This window comes from Schistocerca nitens, chromosome 9 (assembly GCF_023898315.1).
Source record: "Schistocerca nitens isolate TAMUIC-IGC-003100 chromosome 9, iqSchNite1.1, whole genome shotgun sequence".
Classification (NCBI taxonomy): domain Eukaryota; kingdom Metazoa; phylum Arthropoda; class Insecta; order Orthoptera; family Acrididae; genus Schistocerca; species Schistocerca nitens.
In genome coordinates, this window is record NC_064622.1 from 414,682,035 (window position 1) to 414,703,904 (window position 21,870).

General features: G+C 40.7%; 1 protein-coding gene across 1 annotated transcript in view; it reads right to left on the reverse strand.

The window, feature by feature from the left end:
* LOC126203627 (histone-lysine N-methyltransferase eggless-like) overlaps positions 1 to 21,870 on the reverse strand; it is a 199,353-nt gene that overhangs the window by 115,011 nt on the left and 62,472 nt on the right. The window contains exons 9-11 of the mRNA XM_049938000.1: positions 16,292 to 16,355; positions 13,712 to 13,833; positions 1,355 to 1,503 (exon numbers count right to left, since the gene is read on the reverse strand). Of these exons, the coding sequence (XP_049793957.1) occupies positions 1,355 to 1,503; positions 13,712 to 13,833; positions 16,292 to 16,355 (335 nt within the window). The remainder of the gene's footprint in view (positions 1 to 1,354; positions 1,504 to 13,711; positions 13,834 to 16,291; positions 16,356 to 21,870) is intronic.

The window sequence follows — 21,870 nt, forward strand, 5'->3', positions numbered from 1 at the left end:
CATTGATAAGTACTTTTCGTTACTGGTATTAGCTTTCAAGGGCATTTCAGAATGTTTATCTTTGTTACATTCATGATGTATAACATGGTGGGCAAGCAAATGTTTTTTTATTGTAGCATCTAACCCCTGCACTGCAATTGTTTTGAAGTCTATGTAGAATATGCATTACTACAGCTCCATCTGGAATTTCAGCTCTGTCAGTTAAGTTAATTTCCCACAGATTCACAATTCTTCATTTTCAGCGAATTCCATCTCAGCTACAGAGAGCAGAATTTGCTATCCTTTGGGTTGTATAGTTTTAAAGTCCTTCCCATACTTTTTTTTGGTATTGTATAAGGGACGTTCAAAAAGAAATGAGCTGGAGGCCTGTATGTTAGAACTATTGCCCCTGGCTGTTGGAACACTTGTCCCACTATGACACAAGATGGTGAATGGCAGTCTCATAAAATTCTGGGGGTTGTGATGTGAACCAGTTCCACACATACAGTTGGACTTCATAGTCCACACGAGTGCAAGAAAAGTTATACTGACATTCTTCTTTGATCAAGTTGGCCGCCTTTGGCCGCCTTCTGATTCACTTCCTGCAGCAAGGGACAACAGTGAATGCCCAGCATTACTCGCAAACCTTGACCACCTTTCACCAAGCGATCCAATCAGAACGACCAGGGAATCTCACCCGTTGGGTCATTCTGCTCGACGACAATGCAAAGCCTCATACGGCCAACACAGTCGCGGCACTCCTGCAGAAATTCAAATGGGAGGTTCTCAACCACCCTCCTTACAGTCCGGACCTCTCCCCCTGTGATGACACCATTTTTGCTGCCCTTAAAAAGGCTCTGAGGGCAAAAGATGAGAAAGACTACTGTACGAAGTGAGAAAAATAATAAGCAAAATGGCTTCTGCTATTCTTACTTAATAATTATCTTGTGGAACTTGCACGGGAGTGATTCAGTAAGACATCCAAGAACAGTAACCAAATGAGAAACAGACAAATGTCTTGAAATGCCTTTTACTCAAACATTAGCCCACGGCAGACTTATTGGAAAATATTAAATGACACAAGCCACTAACACATCCTATCTACTAATACTGCATTGCCTTCAGAGTTGCTAGATTTCACAGCAAAGAAATAGCTGAAACGTAACGTATTTCCCCAACCCCATCTCCTCTCTCCCCTCCCTGTCTCTATGGCCATGAAATTACTTCTGCCTCATTTCCTCCTTTCCCCTTCCATACACAGTATGTAAATGACTTTATTCAAGTAAAAAAAATCCTATCTTCAATCCAAAGGCTGACAGTCTTTACTGCAAGGAAAAGGGGAATGACAAGTAGAGAAACTACACATATTACTTACCTCGTCCAGCCATGTAACATTGGTTCCGACAGATGACTTAGAAGGTTTCGATAATTGGAAAAATCTTTTTCTGAACTTCCAATCACCAGACATGAAGGCTTACACTTGTGTGTACTATAGGTCACCTGAGAATAGCATGGGTAAAATATCTGCAAATGCAAAGAACAAAACTTGTAAGTGTTATATTTATGAATTAAAATGTCACTTAAGAGTCAAGTAGTTCATCTGACTGGCAAAACTGCTAAAATTATATCCGAAAATATATAATGACAAATGACATTAAACAGCATAATTTACTGAAGTCAACAATGCGCGAAAACATACCACAAGAATAAAATTTTTCGTCCAAAGTGAAGCACAAATAGTAGGCAGATAGGTGTAATTTGGTTTGTTTGTGTGTGTGTGTGTGTGTGTGTGTGTGTGTGAACCTCCAGATGTCAGAAAGTCAGATCAGCCACAAACGTTGTACATCAACAGAGTATCAACCAAAACTCCGATATATTTTGTGCAATGTGCTGTCGTCCAGGAGAACATGCATAAATGGGATTTAATAGGTAACATTTGACCCATGGAACACCTGCATATTAGCTGTGAGCATGTATTACCTAGAGTTCCCGTGTAGAGGTCAGTAGAGCATCAGTTGATTGTACCAAGAGACCTGAATTCAAGGACTGGTTACACCAATTTTTCTGCTGTAGCACATGTAAAACTGTTAATTGGGGCAACATATTCCTGACATGTGAAAGGACTGTTTGGAGTTTATAGTAATGTTATATTGGCAGTGCGCTTTCACTTCATTTATTTGAAAGTGGAAAACATATAGAGTACTTCTGTAGTTTCATAGAATAAACATAAACAATTTGTACACAAGAAGAACAATTGCATCACACATGCAAAAATATTAATAGTAATAATAATAAAAATAACAATAACAGTAATAATAATTATTATTACTATTAACATTTCCACATGAGTGAAGCAATTCTTTCTATATTTTTCTGTTCTGATTGTTTATGTTCATTCTCTGGAACTATAAATGTACTCAATAAGTTTGCTGCTTTCAAATAAATGAAGCGATAGCAGACTGCCAATAGAACATTGCTATAAAATCTGAACAGTCATTTTACATGACAAACTGCCTATTGGCTTCTGTCTCGGGTTCTTCGGCCGACATTCATCTAATGATTTTTCTGACGTTTCGCCAGCACGAGTGGCTGGCATTGTCAAAGCTTCACCCTCCATTGCCGGTGGTGAACTGGAGCCGAGCTCGCGGGCGCAGGCTATATGTACCTGGCGCGCCAACGTCCGAGGGCTTCTCCGCGGTCATTTCCGGTGCGGTTCTCCTCTTGCTACCTGCGACGGTCGTTCGCTGCAGTACGGGAAGCCAGGATCCGTTGACCTTAAGGCTTTCCTCTTTCTTGTTCAAACTGTTCGCGAACAGTTTGAACAAGAAAGAGGAAAGCCTTAAGGTCAACGGATCCTGGCTTCCCGTACTGCAGCGAACGACCGTCGCAGGTAGCAAGAGGAGAACCGCACCGGAAATGACCGCGGAGAAGCCCTCGGACGTTGGCGCGCCAGGTACATATAGCCTGCGCCCGCGAGCTCGGCTCCAGTTCACCACCGGCAATGGAGGGTGAAGCTTTGACAATGCCAGCCACTCGTGCTGGCGAAACGTCAGAAAAATCATTAGATGAATGTCGGCCGAAGAACCCGAGACAGAAGCCAATAGGCAGTTTGTCAACAAGTGGCCACGAAAGCCTCAACAATTTTGTAGTCATTTTACATGTCAGGAATATGTTGTCCCATATAACAGTTTCACACGTACTAGAGTACAAAAACTGGCATAACCAGTACTCGAACTGGGGGATATTTGGTACAACAAACTAATGCTCTACCGGCTCCCCACGGGAGCTCCAACGACAGATGCTCAGAGTTACGCTTTTTGTCTACTCCGTAGGTCAGGTATTACTTATTACACATGTTCTCCTGGACAATAGCACATAGCAGAAAATATATCACAGTTTTGGTTGACACTCTGTCAACATACAACTGTTGGGGCTGATCTGTCTGACACCTGGAGGTTTGGGTGTTAGTATTTTTCTACCTGTCTGCACTGGGTGTTATAAATGCCACATTCCTGACTACAACAGCCTTTAGTAGCACTACATTTTGTAATCTCCATTAAATTTTTTAGTGTATTTTTAGCTGCTTCATTAGTGTGGTTTACTTATGCAGTGAATAGACCAGAACATTTTTAATGAGTGTGACAATGGCTGGGGAAGCCTATGCCCCCACATATTTTTTAACAATTGTGCAAACTCTGAAAGATATATGAAAATGCACCTGGTATAAAATATTTCATGTCAAACAAGGTAACTTTGTGGTTAAGTGTCAAACTACAAATCCAAAGGTTCAAGGTTCAATTCCTAGGATTTTTTTCTCTCAATTATCTCTTCTTTCATCTCTGGAAATGAATTGTACACAAGAAAGATACTGAACTGCACCATAATTTGTAGTCCAGATTCAACTACAGTTCCCCTTATAATGGGCTGGTTAACTCAGTTCAAAAGTTGGAGAAGGCAAGAGCATAGCACCTCCAAGGTCCATTCTAGTAAAGCTCTGTGGTATTCAAAGCAACCACGATGTTGAAGACAGTCATACCATCTTTTACAATGGGATGTAGCAAAGCCAAGCATGATTTATGCAACAGTTTTCAGTACATAAAAGACGGAAACTGAAGTCTCAAAAGTCTTCTATGCAACAATAACTACTTAAGAAATCATTTGTAAAAGTAAAAGTAAAGTATTTGGTGCAAGATCATGATAGGGTTATAGACCTGACTGCAGGCAGCATGCATCCTTTCTTCCCTGCAGCACCAGAAGGGGGAGAGTTGCAGGCCCACTGCCCCAGCTGTCTTTTACCCGCAATAAAGACCCCCGGTGTTCTACGATAGCAGGCTGAACGGACCTGTGGCCACTCTGGAAGGACTTGTACAAGGGAAATTCTTGCCCCTGTCCAGAATTGAACCTGGGAACTTCACAGCCAGAGTCTAGTGCTCTACCTGCTAGACCACCACAGCAACAAGAAGTAACTTTTAATGGATTATAACAGAAATAAAATTCAAACAGCAGTGATTATTATAATAATGAAAACAATCAATTATTGACATAATTATTTAATTGGATTCATAAACAAAACTACTCAGCAAGCAGCAACAGAACACACACATAAAAGAATGCCACAATTGGCAGGCTTTCGGAGCCAGTGGATCCTTCTTCAGGCAGAAGTGTTGAACAGGAAGGAAGAAGGGTGAAGGGAAAGAACTGGAGAGGTCTAGGAAAATGGGTAGATTCCAGGAAAGTCACCCACAACCATGGATCAGGGGAGATTTACCATAAGGGATGACTCAGTCTTTCCTTCTCATCCTGTACAATACGTCTCCCCAGACCCACGGTTCTGGGTAACTATCCCGAAATCTACCCCTTTTCCTAGACCTCTCCAGTCCTTTTCCTTCATCCTTATTCCTTCCCCTTCAACACTTCTGCCTGAAGAAGGAGCCACTGGCAACAAAAGCTTGCCAATTACAATAGTCTTTTATGTGTGAATCTTGCAGTCGCTTGGAGGGGAGATTTTTTACTTATCCCATTAAATATCTGTGATTATTAGGAATATAGGAAAATTCATACAAGTTGCTATAACTACTAAAGTCACAGATTGTGGCTGCATCTGCAGATTGGCTGCACTATGCGGAGGAGAAGGACCATACGTGCTTCATTCCTTCCTTCAACCATACTGTGTTGAGTATTCCAATTCTGTCAGAACTGTAATGAGGAATCAATAACTCTCCTCCTCAAAACCTTACACCCTACACCAGGCTGTTCCAGCTCAAGTGCCTGAGCACAGGAGGCCAGATGCTGTGTCTCTTGGCAAAGCACCTACAGGTAGGTGTGGGCAAATGGTTCATGCATGTGATACAAAGGCATGAATATGCTCCAATAGGGCTGCCTGGCAGGTAATACTTGCGATTGCAAGAGGTCACCTGCAAATCTCAGGTTGTTAAGACACTTCACATTGATTCTAATTCCTTTTATTCTCAGTTTAATTCAGTCAATGTTATTTTCAGAACAGCAGAGAACACCTTGGCAGAGAAAGGAGCACCATGTTTTGCTCCTCTGTGAACTGAAAACTTTTGAGTTAGTTTCCTGACACTAACAAATGTTGTAGAAGTTTTGCATATATGGTGCAGGATTTTAACATAAGTCATCTCCAATCCTTGCTCAAATAAGACTTGCACAGCAGCAGGATGGCTAATTGAATCAAGGCCTTCTCAAAATCTAGAAACAGAGATACTTTGCACTAGTTTGCTCTGCTTATTAAGTCCCAGAGAACAAAAATATCAAATACAGTGCTGAAGCTACCATGGCATGCAGCCTGATCAAATAGTTTGAGCTGCATCAAGGATGGGGCTGACATAATTTAATAATATGCTTGTAAAAGTTTTGTACAAAACACAACTTAGGCCTGTAGGATGATAGTGACAGTTTTTTTATGAACAGAACTGCCCATCATAGGAAATGCTGGGAACTGTGACTTTGTTGGACCCATCAGTTGCTGTCACATGTCTGCACCTGTGTATCTCCCAGAGGCTCTGACCCAAGTTTCTCACAGAGTCATTACATTTCAGTGAGTGAAATGAGCTGACACGTTTAATGGCAAGCTGAATGTAATACAAAATGGTGCTCAACAATAAAACAGCATGTATTCATTATCATGTGTTATGTGAAGCACAATTCACAGAAAATGTGTTAGTACAAGAGTTTAAGACCTCAAGTGTTATAGCAAAAACATCTGCAATACAAGACTTATAAAGGTACATTTCCAAGTGTAAATAAACTATCTTGATGAAACTTAATTTCGTTCATCATATTAGATGTTTCAGAAAAGCCTGAAACTGTATCGTTCATGATTCAAGTAATGAAAACTGCACAAGTTACTTATTCTCTCTCTTATCCCCACGCCCCTCCTCAAAAATTGGTTCAAATGGCTCTGAGCACTATTGGACTCAGCATCTGAGGTCATCAGTCCCCTAGAACTTAGAACTACGTAAGCCTAACCAACCTAAGGACATCACACACATCCATGCCCGAGGCAGGATTTGAACCTGCGACCGTAGCGACCGCGCGGTTCCAGACTGTAGCGCCTAGAACCGCATGACCACACCGGCCGGACCACCCCTCTCCTCTGCGACTCCTTTAGCGCAACGTGTTTTGAGGATTTATTCTCATTTTCAAGTGCATTTGTTAATATGAATATGTCTGCATGTGTGATTTTCTACCTTCTTTGCATCTTTTTGAAGTTAGACTGCAATCGGAAAATTGGACAAAATAAATCTTTGAGTGTTTTTAAATGTTAATGTTAGAGGTGGTATTTTTGTTTGTCTGCTTACAGGTATTCTGTCTCCTCCAGTACACAGAATATCACACACAGGCAAATCATCATTTACACTGTTTGTTTAGAAAACATGCTACAGTGTTTAAGCATCAAAAAATAAGTAACTCATGCAGTTTTCATCATTGAAATTGTTACAGTTATCATATGCAGAAGAAACCTTTTAAAAAATTAACTGATTCATTATCTAGTTTGTCATTGATAATTTTTTCTCTTTGCTTTTTATGGTGTACAAAAATTTAAAGTTCTTCCGTTACCCATTTCTTCAAATGTTTCTCCTGCATATGATACATGTAACAACTTTCATAAATATGTACATTTCCTCATTAGGAAGAAAGTAATCAATAATTTAGTAGTCAACAGTGGTAAAAATACATCTCATAATTTACAACCTTATATACATAGATAATGTAATCCAAAAAGAATGTAACAACTGTGACTGTGTATAAACTCTTTGTGAAGACATAGTTTGTAAACAAAAAGCTGTGTGTATGTGATATTCTGTATAATGGAGGAGACACAATACCTGTAACTAGAAAAACAAGTACTATCTCTAACATTGGCATTTAAAACACTCAAACATTTATTTTGAGCGATTTTCCACTTACAGTGTAACTTCAAAAAGACGCAAGAGGGGCAGAAAATACTCATGCAAACATCACCAAACATACGCATGTACACAAATGCACTCGAAAATGACAATAAGTTCTCGAAACACATTGTGCTAAGCATAAAAAATAAGTAACCTGTGTAGTTTTCATTACATCTTGATGAAACTTGGCTAGTGTGTAGAGGGGCAAAATAATGCAATATGAATTTTTTTTGTTTGTGTCCAATTTCACTTTAAAGTGGGGAAACACACTCCAAATGGTAATTTGGCATATTACGTTTAGAGGGAATATCTTCGACATGATGACATATAAAAATGTTTCTCATATAAAAGTTGGTACATAATATTTTTGATAACTCTTAATCAACTTTTGTAATAATTTGAAATTTTGCAAAAAACTTCACTACCACTAACTAATTTTGAAAAATGGAAACTTCTGTTACAACATAAATGAAAGAAGCTCTCAAGCTAATACATCCATGTATACTAAAGCTAATTTCTGAAATACCATTTTTGGAAAATAAGCTGTACACGATGTGTTGTCAGAATATTTTCAACATACCTAATTAAAATTTAAACCTTTATTATTATTCTAATTATTTACTTTAGTTTTTGTCATTCACATATTTGTTTTTCATTAGCTGAAAATAATAAGTAACTCACTATTATGATATAAAATTATTACAATAATAATAATCTGTAAAAAATGCTTAAAACATATTTTTTACAGCATGCAAATAAAATGAATGAAATTTCTTCAGATAACATACATGACAGAGAACATAATATAAAACAAAATTCTGCAGGATTTCAAACTGTCATGGGCGACTCTAAATATTCTGATTTATATCAGGTATATTTCAGCAGATTTTTAAGCAAAACATTGAATGCCACATATGTCCAATTGCTGTACCTGTCCTGTCGAGCCAAGTGAACAAGTTCCTTCTCCTCAGGTACAATGCTCAAAATGGTTATTTCACCACCTCAAGAACATAACAGTAATACAGATTTTTCTCCCACTCTGGGAAATAAAATTTCTCTCAAAGATCTCCTCACAAGGGCAAATATTAGTTTACCAGATTTTGATAATGTCACAATGGGAACTTTAAAAAGAGATTTTCGAATTCTCAGTCCAAAGTCATCATTATTTTCTTTTAAAACTATAAAAAGACAGGTGGTCAGTGTGTAAAAACTGTTTTGAGCATTGCACCTGAGGACAAGAAACTTATCCATCTGATCATCTCAAAATGCTCAAGGGCACAGTTACAGCCATGGAACTCAGATGACCTTTGATGCTGGAAGAACTTTGTGGGAAGATCAATAATTACGGAAAAGATAGACTGCTACTCACTGTAAAAATGTCACACTGAGTTGCAGACAAACACAACAAAAAGACTGTTACACATTAAGATTTCGGCCAAAGCCTTCATCAAAAAAGAAAAAGACACATATGCTTTCACAGAAGCAAACACACATGCATCCACACTTCACACACATGACTGCTACCTCTGGCTGCTCCTCGGGCCACACTGAAACTAAAGTGCATTGAACAGTAATAATAATCCATAGTGGAGCAGGGAAGGGGGAGGGATAGCAGGGTATGGGTGTGGCAAGAGGAAACAGTGCTGTCTTGAGGAGTGTACAGGGACTAGAGGTGGCAAACAAGGCTACCTGGCGCAGTGTTGGGAGACTGTGGGAGTGGGGTGCGGGAGTGTGGGGCGTGGGAAGAAGGGAGTGGAAAGGAGATAAGCAGAAAAGGGGAAAATATTATGGGTGCACCATTGGCAAAGAGCAAAGCACACCAGGGTTTACGGGAGTGAGTTGGGGTGAGGTGATAGGACAGAGGGAGCAGAAACCATGAGGTGGAGGGTGTGGGGATAGCAGGTTATTGTAGGTTGAGCCAGGGTTGGTTTTGGGAGCAGAGAATGTGTTGTAAGGATAACTCTCATCTGCACAGTTCAGAAAAGCTGGTGGTGGAGGAGAGGATCCATATGCCTCGGCTTGTGAAACAGGCACCGAAATCAAACATGTTATGTTCGGTACATGCTGTGCTACAGGGGTGTCCTCTTTGCTCTTGGTCACAGTTTGCAAGTGGCTATTCATCCTAGTGGACAGCTGGTTGGTTGTCATACCAACATAAAAAGCTGAGCAATGGTTGCAGCAGACTGGTACAACACAAGGCTGCTTTCACAGATGGCTCAGAATCTCATGCAATATGATAAGTCTGTGACAGGACTGGAATAGGGTTTGCTGGGTGAGTGGATTGGGCAGGTCTTGCACATGAGTCTTTCCCAAGAATATCATCCCTGTGGCAAGGGGTTGGGATTTGAAGTGACTCTCATTTTGGTATGATTACCAACCAGTTATCCACCAGTATAAATGGCCACTGAGAAACTGTGGCCAAGAGCAAAGTGGACCATCCTGTAGCACAACATGCAGATGGGAGTTATCCTTGCAAAACATTCTCTGCTCCCGAAATTACCCCGGCTTCAACCTATGTTAACCTACTATACCAACATCCTACACCCAACGGTTTCCACCCCCTCCGTCCTATTATCTCCCAATTGAGGTCCATTCACCTTCATAGTGCACTGCTCTCAGCCAACGCACCTACCTGTATTTTCCCTTTTTCTGCTTCTTTCCCTCCCATTCACTTCTTTTCACTTCCTTTCCTCCCCCATGGCCTTCTGACACTGCATAAGGTAGCCTCGACTGCCACCTCTAGTCCCTGCACGTTCCGTCAGGCAGCACTGTTTCCTCTTCCCCACCCGTACCCTGCTATACCTCCCCTTCCCGGCTCCACAACCGATCGTTGCTCCTGTTTGACACATTTCAGATTCAGTCTGGCCTGAGCAGCCAGCGACAGCAGTCATGTGTGCTTGCTTGTGTGAATGCATGTGTGTTTTTTTCTTTTCTGATGAAGGCTTTGGCTGAAAACTCAATGTGTAACAGTCTTTTTGTTGTGAAACTTCCTGGCAGATTAAAACTGTGTGCCCGACCGAGACTCGAACTCGAGTTCGAGTCTCAGTCGGGCACACAGTTTTAATCTGCCAGGAAGTTTCATATCAGCACACACTCTGCTGCAGAGTGAAAATCTCATTCTGGAAACATCCCCCAGGTTGTGGCTAAGCCATGTCTCCGCAATATCCTTTCTTTCAGGAGTGCTAGTTCTGCATGGTTCACAGGAGAGCTTCTGTAAAGTTTGGAAGGTAGGAGACGAGATACTGGCAGAAGTAAAGCTGTGAGGACCAGGTGTGAGTCGTGCTTCGGTAGCTCAGATGGTAGAGCACTTGCCCGCAAAAGGCAAAGCTCCCGAGTTCGAGTCTCGGTCGGGCACACAGTTTTAATCTGCCAGGAAGTTTCATATCAGCGCACACTCCGCTGCAGAGTGAAAATCTCATTCTAGTCTTTTTGTTGTGTCTGTCTGCAACTCAATGTTTGTTCTTTACGATGAGTAGCAATCTATCCTTTCCATAATTGTTGAAATTCCAAACTGTCTCCATTGTTTGTGAGAACAATTTCAGATTTAGTTCTGATAAATGTTTATGTCAGTCTCCACTTTAGATACAATATAATCAAGCTGCAGTCACTAGTACATAATCAGTTCTCTTTGCCAAGGCTTACCAATGTACTGAAATAAGTATGATACAAATCACAATATGTACAGGATCACCGACGATATTCTGAAATCCTGCTGAATTTTGTATTATATTGTGTTCTCCATCAGGTATACTATGCGAAGAATTTACACTCATTTTACGTGCACGGTGTAAAAAAACACATCATGTTTTAAGCTTTTTTTACACATTATCAAATTCTGCAATAATTTTGCATAATAATAATGAGTCACATATTACTTTCAATTAACGAACCCTACGTATGAAGGAGGGAAAAATAAATAAATAAATAAAATGTAAAATAACAATTTAAAACAGAAAACAAATATAAGTAAAATAAATAATTATAATAATAATCAATATTTAGATATTTTAATTGAGTATGCTGAAAATTCTTTGACAGCACACTGTGTACAGCTCTTCTTTTTCCCATGAATGGTATTTCAGAAACCACCTTTATTACATGTGGATGTATGTGGCTTGAAAACTTCTTTAATTTATGTTGTCAAACATCTTCATTTTCAAAATTAATTAGTGGTGGTGGGGTATACCGTAAAATTTCAAATTATTACAAAAGTTGATTACACAGTAATCTAGAACGTTAATTACATATCATTTTTTATAAAACATAATATGTCAAGTTATCTTTTGAGGCATGTTTTAATCCTTAAAAGTGGAACTGGGCACAAACAAAATAATATGTATGACTTTACTCTGGTCCCTCTACAAACCTGCCAAGTTTCACCAAGATAGTTTATTTATACTTGGGAACGTTGCCTTGTTAGTGATAAAATCATGGCCATTTCCAGCATCTTCTGTGTTGTTCATTACCAGGGATCAATTGCACAGCAATCTTGTTGTAATTTATTATTATTATTAACAAGTTGAGCCGCTATGGAATGTGTGGTAACAACCAAATTCATTTTAGTGTCTAGGTCTTGTTCTTGTTCCAGCTTTGACTTCCTGCCAGTATCTTATGAGCCCAGCAGGAAATACCTGTTTATGCTCTTCGGGTAATGGTCCTCTCTGTCTTTTGGACATTGATGCCATTTTAAAACCTTGGTACATGTTCAGCAATCTTCTAAATTTATTCCTGTCAGGAATTTTTCTTTCTGAGATAGCAATCTGCCAAAGCTCTTTTTCACATTCTTCAAACCATCTTGACCTTGTTTTCTTACATTGGCTGAAACTCCATATTCTTTTAGTTAGTCGGTCACAGTCAATCCTCATGAGATAATGTAAAATAACAATCGTCTCTTCTTAATGGATGCTGTGACAGGCTCTGTCTTACTGTACAAGTCCTCATTTGCTCTCATTCGCCATTGTCCATCAACCTATCTATTACCTAGGATTTTCCTTAATATCCTACGCTCTTGCTTTTCCAGCCACTCAGCTTGACCTAGTCTATTCATGATCAAAGTTCCGGACGCATATAAGCCCTCAGGTTTGACAACTATATAATAATGTCGGAACTTGGCCCCTATACTCATAGACTTTTTGTTACAGGTATTCTTTGTCAGTTGGTATGCTTGGTCTAACTTCCTCATCCTGGCATTAATTGCTGCTTCTTCTAATCCATTCTCCTGGATGACTTCACTGAGATACCTGAAATTCTTAACTCGTCCGATATTTCCAAGATTGGTGATCAGCCATTCATGTCCATCACAGATGTTCGTCATATATTTTGTCTTTTGAATAGAGATCTGGAGTCCGACTTTTTCAGCAATTTCTGACAGCCTATTGATCTTGTTGACTGCTGACTATATTGTTATCAAAAATGGCCAGGTCATCCGCAAAGGCCAAGCAGTCAATGTACACCAATTTGTTCTTAGGACCACGTCTGAACTGCTCTTCATTTGTTTCTTCTTGGGCTAACAACTTTCTCCACTCTCGAATGACCTTTTCCAAGATGCAGTTAAATAGGAGTGGGGATAGTCCATCTCCTTGTCTTATGCCTGTTCTGATTGTAAAGGGTTCTGATATCTCACCCATAAATTTTATTTTTGACACTGTGTTAGTGAGAGTTTGTCTGATCAGCTTTCTTGATGTATCATCTACCCCAAATCCTTCCAAAATATGCAGTAATGCCTGTCGGTCAATGGAATCATATGCCTTCTGAAAATCAACAAACATGACCATGTAGTTATTTCCTCCAGTTTTTTTGTACCTGATAATTTTCTTCAGATTAAAGATCTGTTCTGGGCAAGAATGGCCCTTTCAGAAACCAGGTTGATATTCCCCAATCAGTTGGTCAAGACGACCTTCTATTCTGCTCTGTATCGTTTTGGAGAGAATCTTATATGGGACAAATTGTTGTAAATATTTTCTGGAACAGTTTTATTTTACATTAACAATACTTATAATACACTGAAAATGGAGAAAGACAAAAAATGTTACTTTTGCAGGGGGGCAGCAAGCATGCGTAAAAAAAGATACCTCTCTGTTCCATAAACTTACAAATGGGAAGAGTTCAACCAAGCCAAAAGTAAAGGATTAAATAGCAAAGTCATCCAAAACCACACAATTTGTATGTGGTTCCTAATCATTTACTTCACTTTTGGAATTTACAGTAATACAATAGTAAAAAATAAATAAATAAATTTACACCACTGTAATTTAATTACAGTACTACAGCTGGAGTATCTCTTATTGTACTTGTGTTAGAAGAGATGCCAGACTTACCCTTTTTGGAGCTTTTACTGAAGATGATAAACGTGGATACTGGGCTGTTATCTGAGAAGTGCTCTTACGAGCTGTGGAACGATGGGTAGGCTCAAAGTCCTCTGTGACTGCTTCACGATCATCTGCAAATAATTTTAAGAAATAGATCATATTCAAAAGAAAGTGCAGTTATTAAATGTTCAAATTTAATTTCCTCAAATGTCACATTATTTGAGTATCACTACTAATCTGCAGAGAAAACATCCTCTCAATTTAGTATTGTGTGAGTTATCTGTATCTCTATCTGTCATCTCCCAATCTGATTCCCCGTCCTGCAAGTTGGTCGAGTAGGCAAAATTACACTTGCAAACAAGAGAAAGAACAGTCAGCTTTTGTACTGGGCTGTTCCGCACCAATAATGATATGGGAAGGTAGAATATCTCTGAAAGCAGAAAAAGATACGATACTCTCCAACCAACAGCATTTCTGATAATTTACAACTATGCTTACAGTTTGACTGGAAGAAGACCAGGCAAAGGAAGACTGTACACAAGTATTACATGTCCTAAGTCTTTAGTTTTCTGTTGATTAAAAATAAGAGAAATAAAGAAATATTGCCAACATTGCATATACTGTAACTAGTCCTGTTGTTCACCACTTCAAAGCACCACAGCTAAGGAGGGTGGTTACCACATGAAACAATTCATGGAACAGGTACGTTCCTTCCAAACTTAAGAGGGTCTTCCAATTATTACAGGGGCCTGGATGATTTGGTGATAGGTGAAAGCATAGGCAATAATCCTGTCCATACTCCGCAAGCCACCTTATGGTGTGTGGTGGTGGGTACCTTCCTTTCTCAATCCACTCACGAACACAGCTTGGGAAAACAATCATCTATATGCTTCCATGAGAGCCTTAATTCCTCTTATCTTCATGGTCCTTGTGCGAAACGTATGTTGTTGATGTCTTCCTTCAATTCGACTTGGGGGATATCCCAAACACTTGAGCAGTGCACAAGAACGGGGGAATATCCCAAGCACTTGACGGGGCACAAGAACGGGTCACACTAGTGTCCTATATGCGGTTTTCTTTACAGACCAACCACATTTTCCTAAAATTCCACCAATATACTGAAGTTGACCAATCAGCTCCCTACAATTTTTATGTACTAGCTTCTTTTCATACTGTTTTGCAATGTTACGTCTACATATTTGATTGTCATAACTGTGTCAAGCAACACATGACTAATGCTCTATTCAAACATTATGGGATTGTTTTTCCTACTCATCTGCATTAACTTACATTTTTCTGTGTTTAGAGCTAGCTGCCATTCATCATGCCAACTAGAAATTTTGTCTAAGTCATTTTGTATCCACCCGCAGTCACTCAATGATGACACCTTCCCGTACCCAAGAGCCTCATCAGCAAACAGCTGCAGACTGCTGCTCACCCTGACCCTCAGATCATTTATGGATATAGAGAATAATAGCACCTCCCTGGGGTACTCCTTATGATACCTTGTCTCTGATGGACACTCGCTTTTTCCTTGAAAAATTGCCTCTAAAATTCAGATGCACTTTATATTCAAAATTAATATAAATTGCCCAGTGTTTGATTTAAAATTTCTGCCAGTCTTACAAATGGCCATATATTCAATGCCATGGGAAACCTATCTCTATCTGGCAACAATGGAGTCAACTGGCAGCAGCAGTGCACTGATGGGACGAACATGAGCTCCAGGGTTCAGGATGTACACGTGTACGAGGAAAAAAAATTCCTGGATTTTTCCCGGATTTCCCAGTTAATAATACAATTTCTCCTGGATGAAAACACATTTTTTCCATGTTGAGTAACAGTATACTTTTCCTCGAAACTGTAAAACTTATCAATCCTTTCAATGGTTGTGGTTTTATACACCAGCGTGGAATTTACCGGCAGTTTAGAAAATAAAACTCAGGGGGAAAAAACACGTTTTGAAAATATGTCTGATGTGCAGCAACATGTACACTGCATTTTTCGTATTACGAAAGTATAAATTCAAATTCCACCAAACACTGCAAGTTACTTTACGAAGGATTGAAATCGAGACTGCGATGCGCTTTTGTAAGCCAGTCGTAGCTCATGTCAAGTGATCTCACCAGCCGATGACAGCGGATATTCAGAGCATAGGACACATGATGTAGTCAGCCAATAGAAACATCACTGTTAAGTAGCGCAAACACACAAATAGCAAAAGGTAATGGTTTAAATTAATATACATAGTGTTGCTACAAGAAAATAAAAGCTTTTACATATAATATTGGTCTCTAAGATTACTAAGCTGCAAGAGAAGCTAAGTTTTCACACATAATGTTGATCTATTTTGTGTGTGTTACACTTAAGATACATCACAGTCGTCCTGAAGCCTTTGACACATTTTGCTGTTGGCAGACGCGTGTTTGAGCACAGTGTTTTGTTGTTGTATATGGTGCATTTCCTTTTCAACTTAAGTAGCAAGAAACATGCCATCAAATAATATAAATGTAACTGAATAATATTAAAGAAGCTAGTACAACAACAACGTTTTCTTACTTTCATGTGCAAGAAAACGTTTTAGCATACCTTTTATCTCTTTGTCCAATTCTTCTTCCTCTTTCAGAGTGTATTGAATATATGGATCACCTCTCTAAAAAGAAACAATACAGAAAATGAACAAAAGATATTAAATAACACATGGCTAGGGACAGGAAAAAATCATTTTATTTTGTGGACAAAGTCAGTATTATCTTTTTCCAGTTTTTTTTATTCAACTGTAATTCTTTGCCAAATTCACTGTTTTTACCAAATATGGCGTTGTTTTGTGTCAAATTCAATGTATTTTTGCCAAATTCAGTTTTATTATTTCCAAGAGTTGTCATTATTTTTGTCAAATTTGTTGTTTTTCTTTTTCTTTCTTTTACTTTACTAGATTCAGTGTATTTTTTTGCAAAAGTTGGTGCAATTTTTTGCTGATTTTTTTTTTTGCCAAGTCTGGTGTTTTCTCCCACCCACATTCAGTTGATTGGTTGACTGGTGTGTGTGGGTGGTGGAGGTGGCGGGCAGGGGGGGGGGGGGGCACCGAACAGTGGTCATATGTCCCAGAATCCAATCTGGCAGAAGCTAAGGGAAGAACAACATCAACAACACAGTCCAGTCAATGGGAAAGAAAAACGAGCAAACAAAGAAGCAGAAGGAATGTCAGAGTGGTAGGAAGAGTAAAGAACAGGAAGGGGAAAGGGACGAGAAGAGGGGGGCACCCCAGAAGCACTACATAATCCATCCTGATCCCCACATCATACCATGATCATGACACAATGGGGACAACACTAGGGGAAGATGTCAGAACAAACGGGGATAGCACAAAAGACTAGACAAAACACATGGGACATGGAGGCAAGACCAAAGGCCTCCCAAAGCAATGTCAATGCTAACTGGGGGACTCCACATCCAGAAAGAAATTCAGGTGCTTAAACTGGGAAGACAAACCACTTTCACATAGAAAACTGAGGACGAATGTAACCATGCAAGCATTAGCCATTAACACTCAGGACCAAGATGCAAGCGCCATCCATTAACACTCAGGACCAAGAAAGTGGGAGGGCACATTTAGTGTGAAGGGCCAAACCTGGTCCAGCGACATATGGGTCATTGTGAGGGAGTCCCCGCAACTACATTGGGGGTTGGCTCGTTATAGTGTATTTAAAAAGAAACAACGTGGGTCAACCTGAATCTTCGAAAATAAAGTAGCAAATGATTGTAGATTCCCATTTGGAGAGGCAGAGGGAGGAGTGTCATGTAACAGGAGTCTCCTTAATCACATAAGTTTATTAGATGGGCAGGTCAGGGAGTGTGGGAGAGAGTGGGGTTGGCAAAGTATTGGCCCAAAACTTAGCGAAAAGGGATCTGACATGATGCCACAAATCCACGCACAAGGGATGAGCATGGAAAGACCAGATATCAAAGACACAAATAACCAGGAGCTGGGATAGCCAAACCACAAGGGAGGGATCCCAATATCAACCGGAATACTATCGACAGGGCTAGTGCGAGAGACACTGATAGCCAAACAGAAACCACGATGATGGACCGGGTCCAAAAGAAGCAGTGTGTAAAGGGCAGCTGAGTCTTAAACTTGATAACCATAGTCCAAATGGGATGGTCATAAGGCCCAATAAAGGCAGAAAAGAGTTGAACGATTCACACCTCAACAGGTGTAAGCAAGGAAGCTGAGGACACTGGGTTTAGGGAGACATCCAATCTTTGGAAGGCGAATACGGGGCAACCAAGTAAGCTTGTCGTCAAAAATAAGACTCAAGATACAGAAATGGGGGACTATGGTCTCGTCTTGGGCATCAAGGTAGAGATCTGGATCAGGAGGGACCTTAGTACAGAGACAGAAATGCACTGCTGGTGATTTACGGGAGCAGAATTGAAAACTGTGAGAGAGAGACCATGCAGAAGTGAGCCCACTGCCATCCTGTAACTGCTGCTTTGCAGAGGCTACTGAGTGGGAACTAGCCCACATACAGAAATCATACACATATGCAGGGGAGGCCACAAGTCCATTAACAGTGATGAGTAAAAGAAGGACACTTAATACAGAACCTGTGGAATGCTATTCTCCTGCGTCCATTGAGAGCTGAGAATGGTGCAAACCCAAACTCAGAACAACTGGTGGGACAGGAACTGACAAATAAAAATTGGCAGGCAGCCCCAAAGACACAACTTATGGAGTATAGTTAGATGTAATGGTAGCATGCCATGTCATAGACCTTATGAAGAGCAAAGAAAACTGAGACAAGATGGCGTTACTGTGACAAGGCCTGCCGAAGCGCTGTTTCCAACCACAGCAGATGATTGATCAGAGACCATCCCTCCAAAAACCACAATGCTAAGGAGACTAAAGGTCCCATCATTCGGGACCCAACAGAGCTGACGAGCCACCATTTGGTCAAATAACTTGCAGGGGACATTGGTCAGACAGACTGGGTGGTAAACATTAAGTATGATGGATCCTTACTGGGCTTCAAGAAAGGAACCACAATACTGTCCCTCCACTGAGAGGGGAAACACCTTGGAGCCAAAAATGTTTAAATGCCTAATGGAGATATTGTTGTTGTGGTGGATTGAGGTGTTGAAGCAATTGGTTTTTATGGATGGAATCAAAGCCAGGGCTGAATCACAGGGAAAGAGGAGACGATCAGAAGCAGCTCCCATTCAGTAAAAGGTTCATACAAAGGCTATCCGGGAGGGCAATGTCCAGGATGGATGGAAGATGGCTGTTGGCAACCCTGGAGGGTGCAGAGCATAGTCCACAACTGTGGCGAAGGGACAGAAAAATCTAAGGAGGAGGCCAAATATTCACAACACACCCACTTTCTCTGTTTGATTAAATAACAGGCTTTGGTGAAAAGGCGTTTAAAGGTAATAAGACCAGCAGAGGACAGATGCTGCTAATGCATTGTAAGGCTTGATGGCAATCAAAGACGGTGATCACTATGACTGGCAGTTTAAGGGGTACATCGAGTTTGGGACAGCAATGCAAGCAGTGTGAATAATCATATCGGATATGTCACAGACAACTTCATCAATACAACCTGATAAAGAGTGGGTAACACAGCGTGATGCCAATCAGCACAATGGAAAGCCCAGAAAGGTAACCTGGCCATCAGGAAGTGGGAACAGAATGAGAGAATTAAATGACAGTAGCCACTATCGCAGAGGTCATCATGCAGCAACCATTGTAATGAAGGGGAAGGTGAGGGGAAGAGAGTGAAAGATCAATGGCAAAGAAACTGCCACAAGTAGCACTAAAATAGGTACGGGCACCATCACTAAGGTGGTATGGGTCATGGCCCACAAGAAACTGGTCTCTGAGGAGGACCTGAATAGATGAAAAAGCACTGACGCAAAAGAGGTGATGGGCATTAAAATCCCCAAGGAGGAGCAAGCAGGAGGGAAGAGTTGCTGAATGAGGGCAGTTAGGGCTGTGGGCATAGATAGCCTGTCAGGAGGGAGACAGAGAGTCCAAACTGTGGCAGCAGGGTCCAAGTTGAATAAGTAAAATGAGATTCCTGGAGAACAATACAAGCTGTGGAGTAAATGGAAATAAGGAATTGCAACCTTAGAAGATGGTGGTAGTATCCATTACAATTCTACTGGATAAGCAGGGAACGGGGGTCCAAATGAGAGGTGAACAGGCCAATGCCGGTCATGCTCCTGGGTCACCACCCATCAAGTCATCAGAGGTTGGTATGGAGTAATGGACGCCACATTGTTGCCAAAGTGGTCAAAGACAGGAAGGGCCGTATTTTGGGTGGCAGAATAAGTTTTGATCAACAGCGGACCTGACTGCATCTTAACTCCAAGGGTCTACTTTGCCAAACTTGTCCTTCATAATTTCCATGAAAAATAATCAGTTGGTGGCGGTGAAAGCATCCCCGTCAGTCCTGGTGCAGACCAGGTAGTGGGAAAAGGTTTCATCCCAAGCCATTGACCCTGGTCCTCCTCCCATGGAGTAGCCAGGGAAGAAAAGACCACAGCATCATAAAAACCAGCATTAAAAGATCCATTCCTAACTTAAGAGACATCCATAGAAGAATAGTCTGTTTTTTGGAGCTTACTGTGTTTCACACACAAAGGAGTTGCCCTGATACCACCCACTCCAATCAGGGGCTCTCCCTGAGGATGTCACACAGCCACAGCAAGGTCAGTCTGGGATGGCAGCTGTAGACAGCAATCACTCCTACGCATGGAAAGTTAGCAGTTCATGTATCAGAAGTGTGATCCCTGTGTTGTCAGAGGGCACAACCAAAAGGGTGCCTACGACCGCACCACATGGACTGGCTACTGTACTGGCTAGATAGAGCTAAAGGACAATGGTGTCAATGAAAAGATGGAAGAGGAAGTAAGACCCCACATAACAGATGCTAAGTAAGGTGTTCTTCCCCACCTGATCCACACTACGGAGACAAAATTAAAAAGACAAACTCCAAAAGGAGACCAAAAATGCCAAAAAGGCAAGTTGAAGGGACAGGGACAGGGATGGACACACACACACACACACACACACACACACACAAGGATTAGTTGATGGGGTTGGAGGGAGGGGTGGCTGGGGAGAAGCAAAATTAGAGGACCGTCCCCCTCCCCCCCAATGCAGAAGTAAATCAACCATTATTTTAAGATTATACACAAACTTTGGCCCTGAGATTATAACATGAAATGTAATTTTACCATTTAACAACTACCACTTACAAATATTAGTACCCTCCTCTTAATTACAACATTTTTATACAGCTAAATTGCAAATTTCAATATATTTTGTAAAAATCACTGATTTTGCATTATTCTACTAAAAACATAATTTTGCCTCATTTTTATTATTAGTGTTTTTGCGAAATTTTCCAGCCCTACACACAGCCTCTTTCTCTTGTAAACACCTTATAAGTTAAAACTTGACAATAATTAATCACTGTAAGCTGCAACATCAAATTAATTCACAGTCAACACGACTTACAACTTTACTGATTCTAATTTAGCATATTTACAATACAGGAAGGGGCAAATAAAAGTGGCCTGGATGAGCGACTACAACTGGATGTGAATGTATGCATATAACCACACCATGTGAAACACACACCATTTTCACACCCACCACGTGATCTACACTGGTTCACAACATAGTGCGGGCTGTGTCAGTGTGAGGGGCGCAGTGTAAAGGGGACAATGGTACTCACAGTGGAACAATGGGTGATCACTGTCGAAAGTTACGGGACAACAAAGTCATGGAAACGTGTGGTCAGCTGTTTGATGGTAAGTTTAATGGTATCAAAGTGCAAGCAAAGAGTGCCATGCAATGCTTAGTCCAAAAATGGCATCAGGCAGGATCTGTATCAAACAAGTCAAAAAAAATTCCAAATGGAGGTGGGAAAGACCTAAAGTTACTTCCAACAGGATGGAGCAACTGCCCATACAGCCGGCTGAACGTTGGAGACATTTACACAAACTTCACGTCTGACAAAGTTGGTAGCAGGGGTCAGTCTGGTTATGGCCCTAGCTGGCTAACTAGATCCCCTGATCTGTCAGTGTGCGATTAATTTGTGTGGGGTGCTCGAAGTCTAAGGTGTGTCGCAACAACCCTCATAATTCTCAAGAAATGT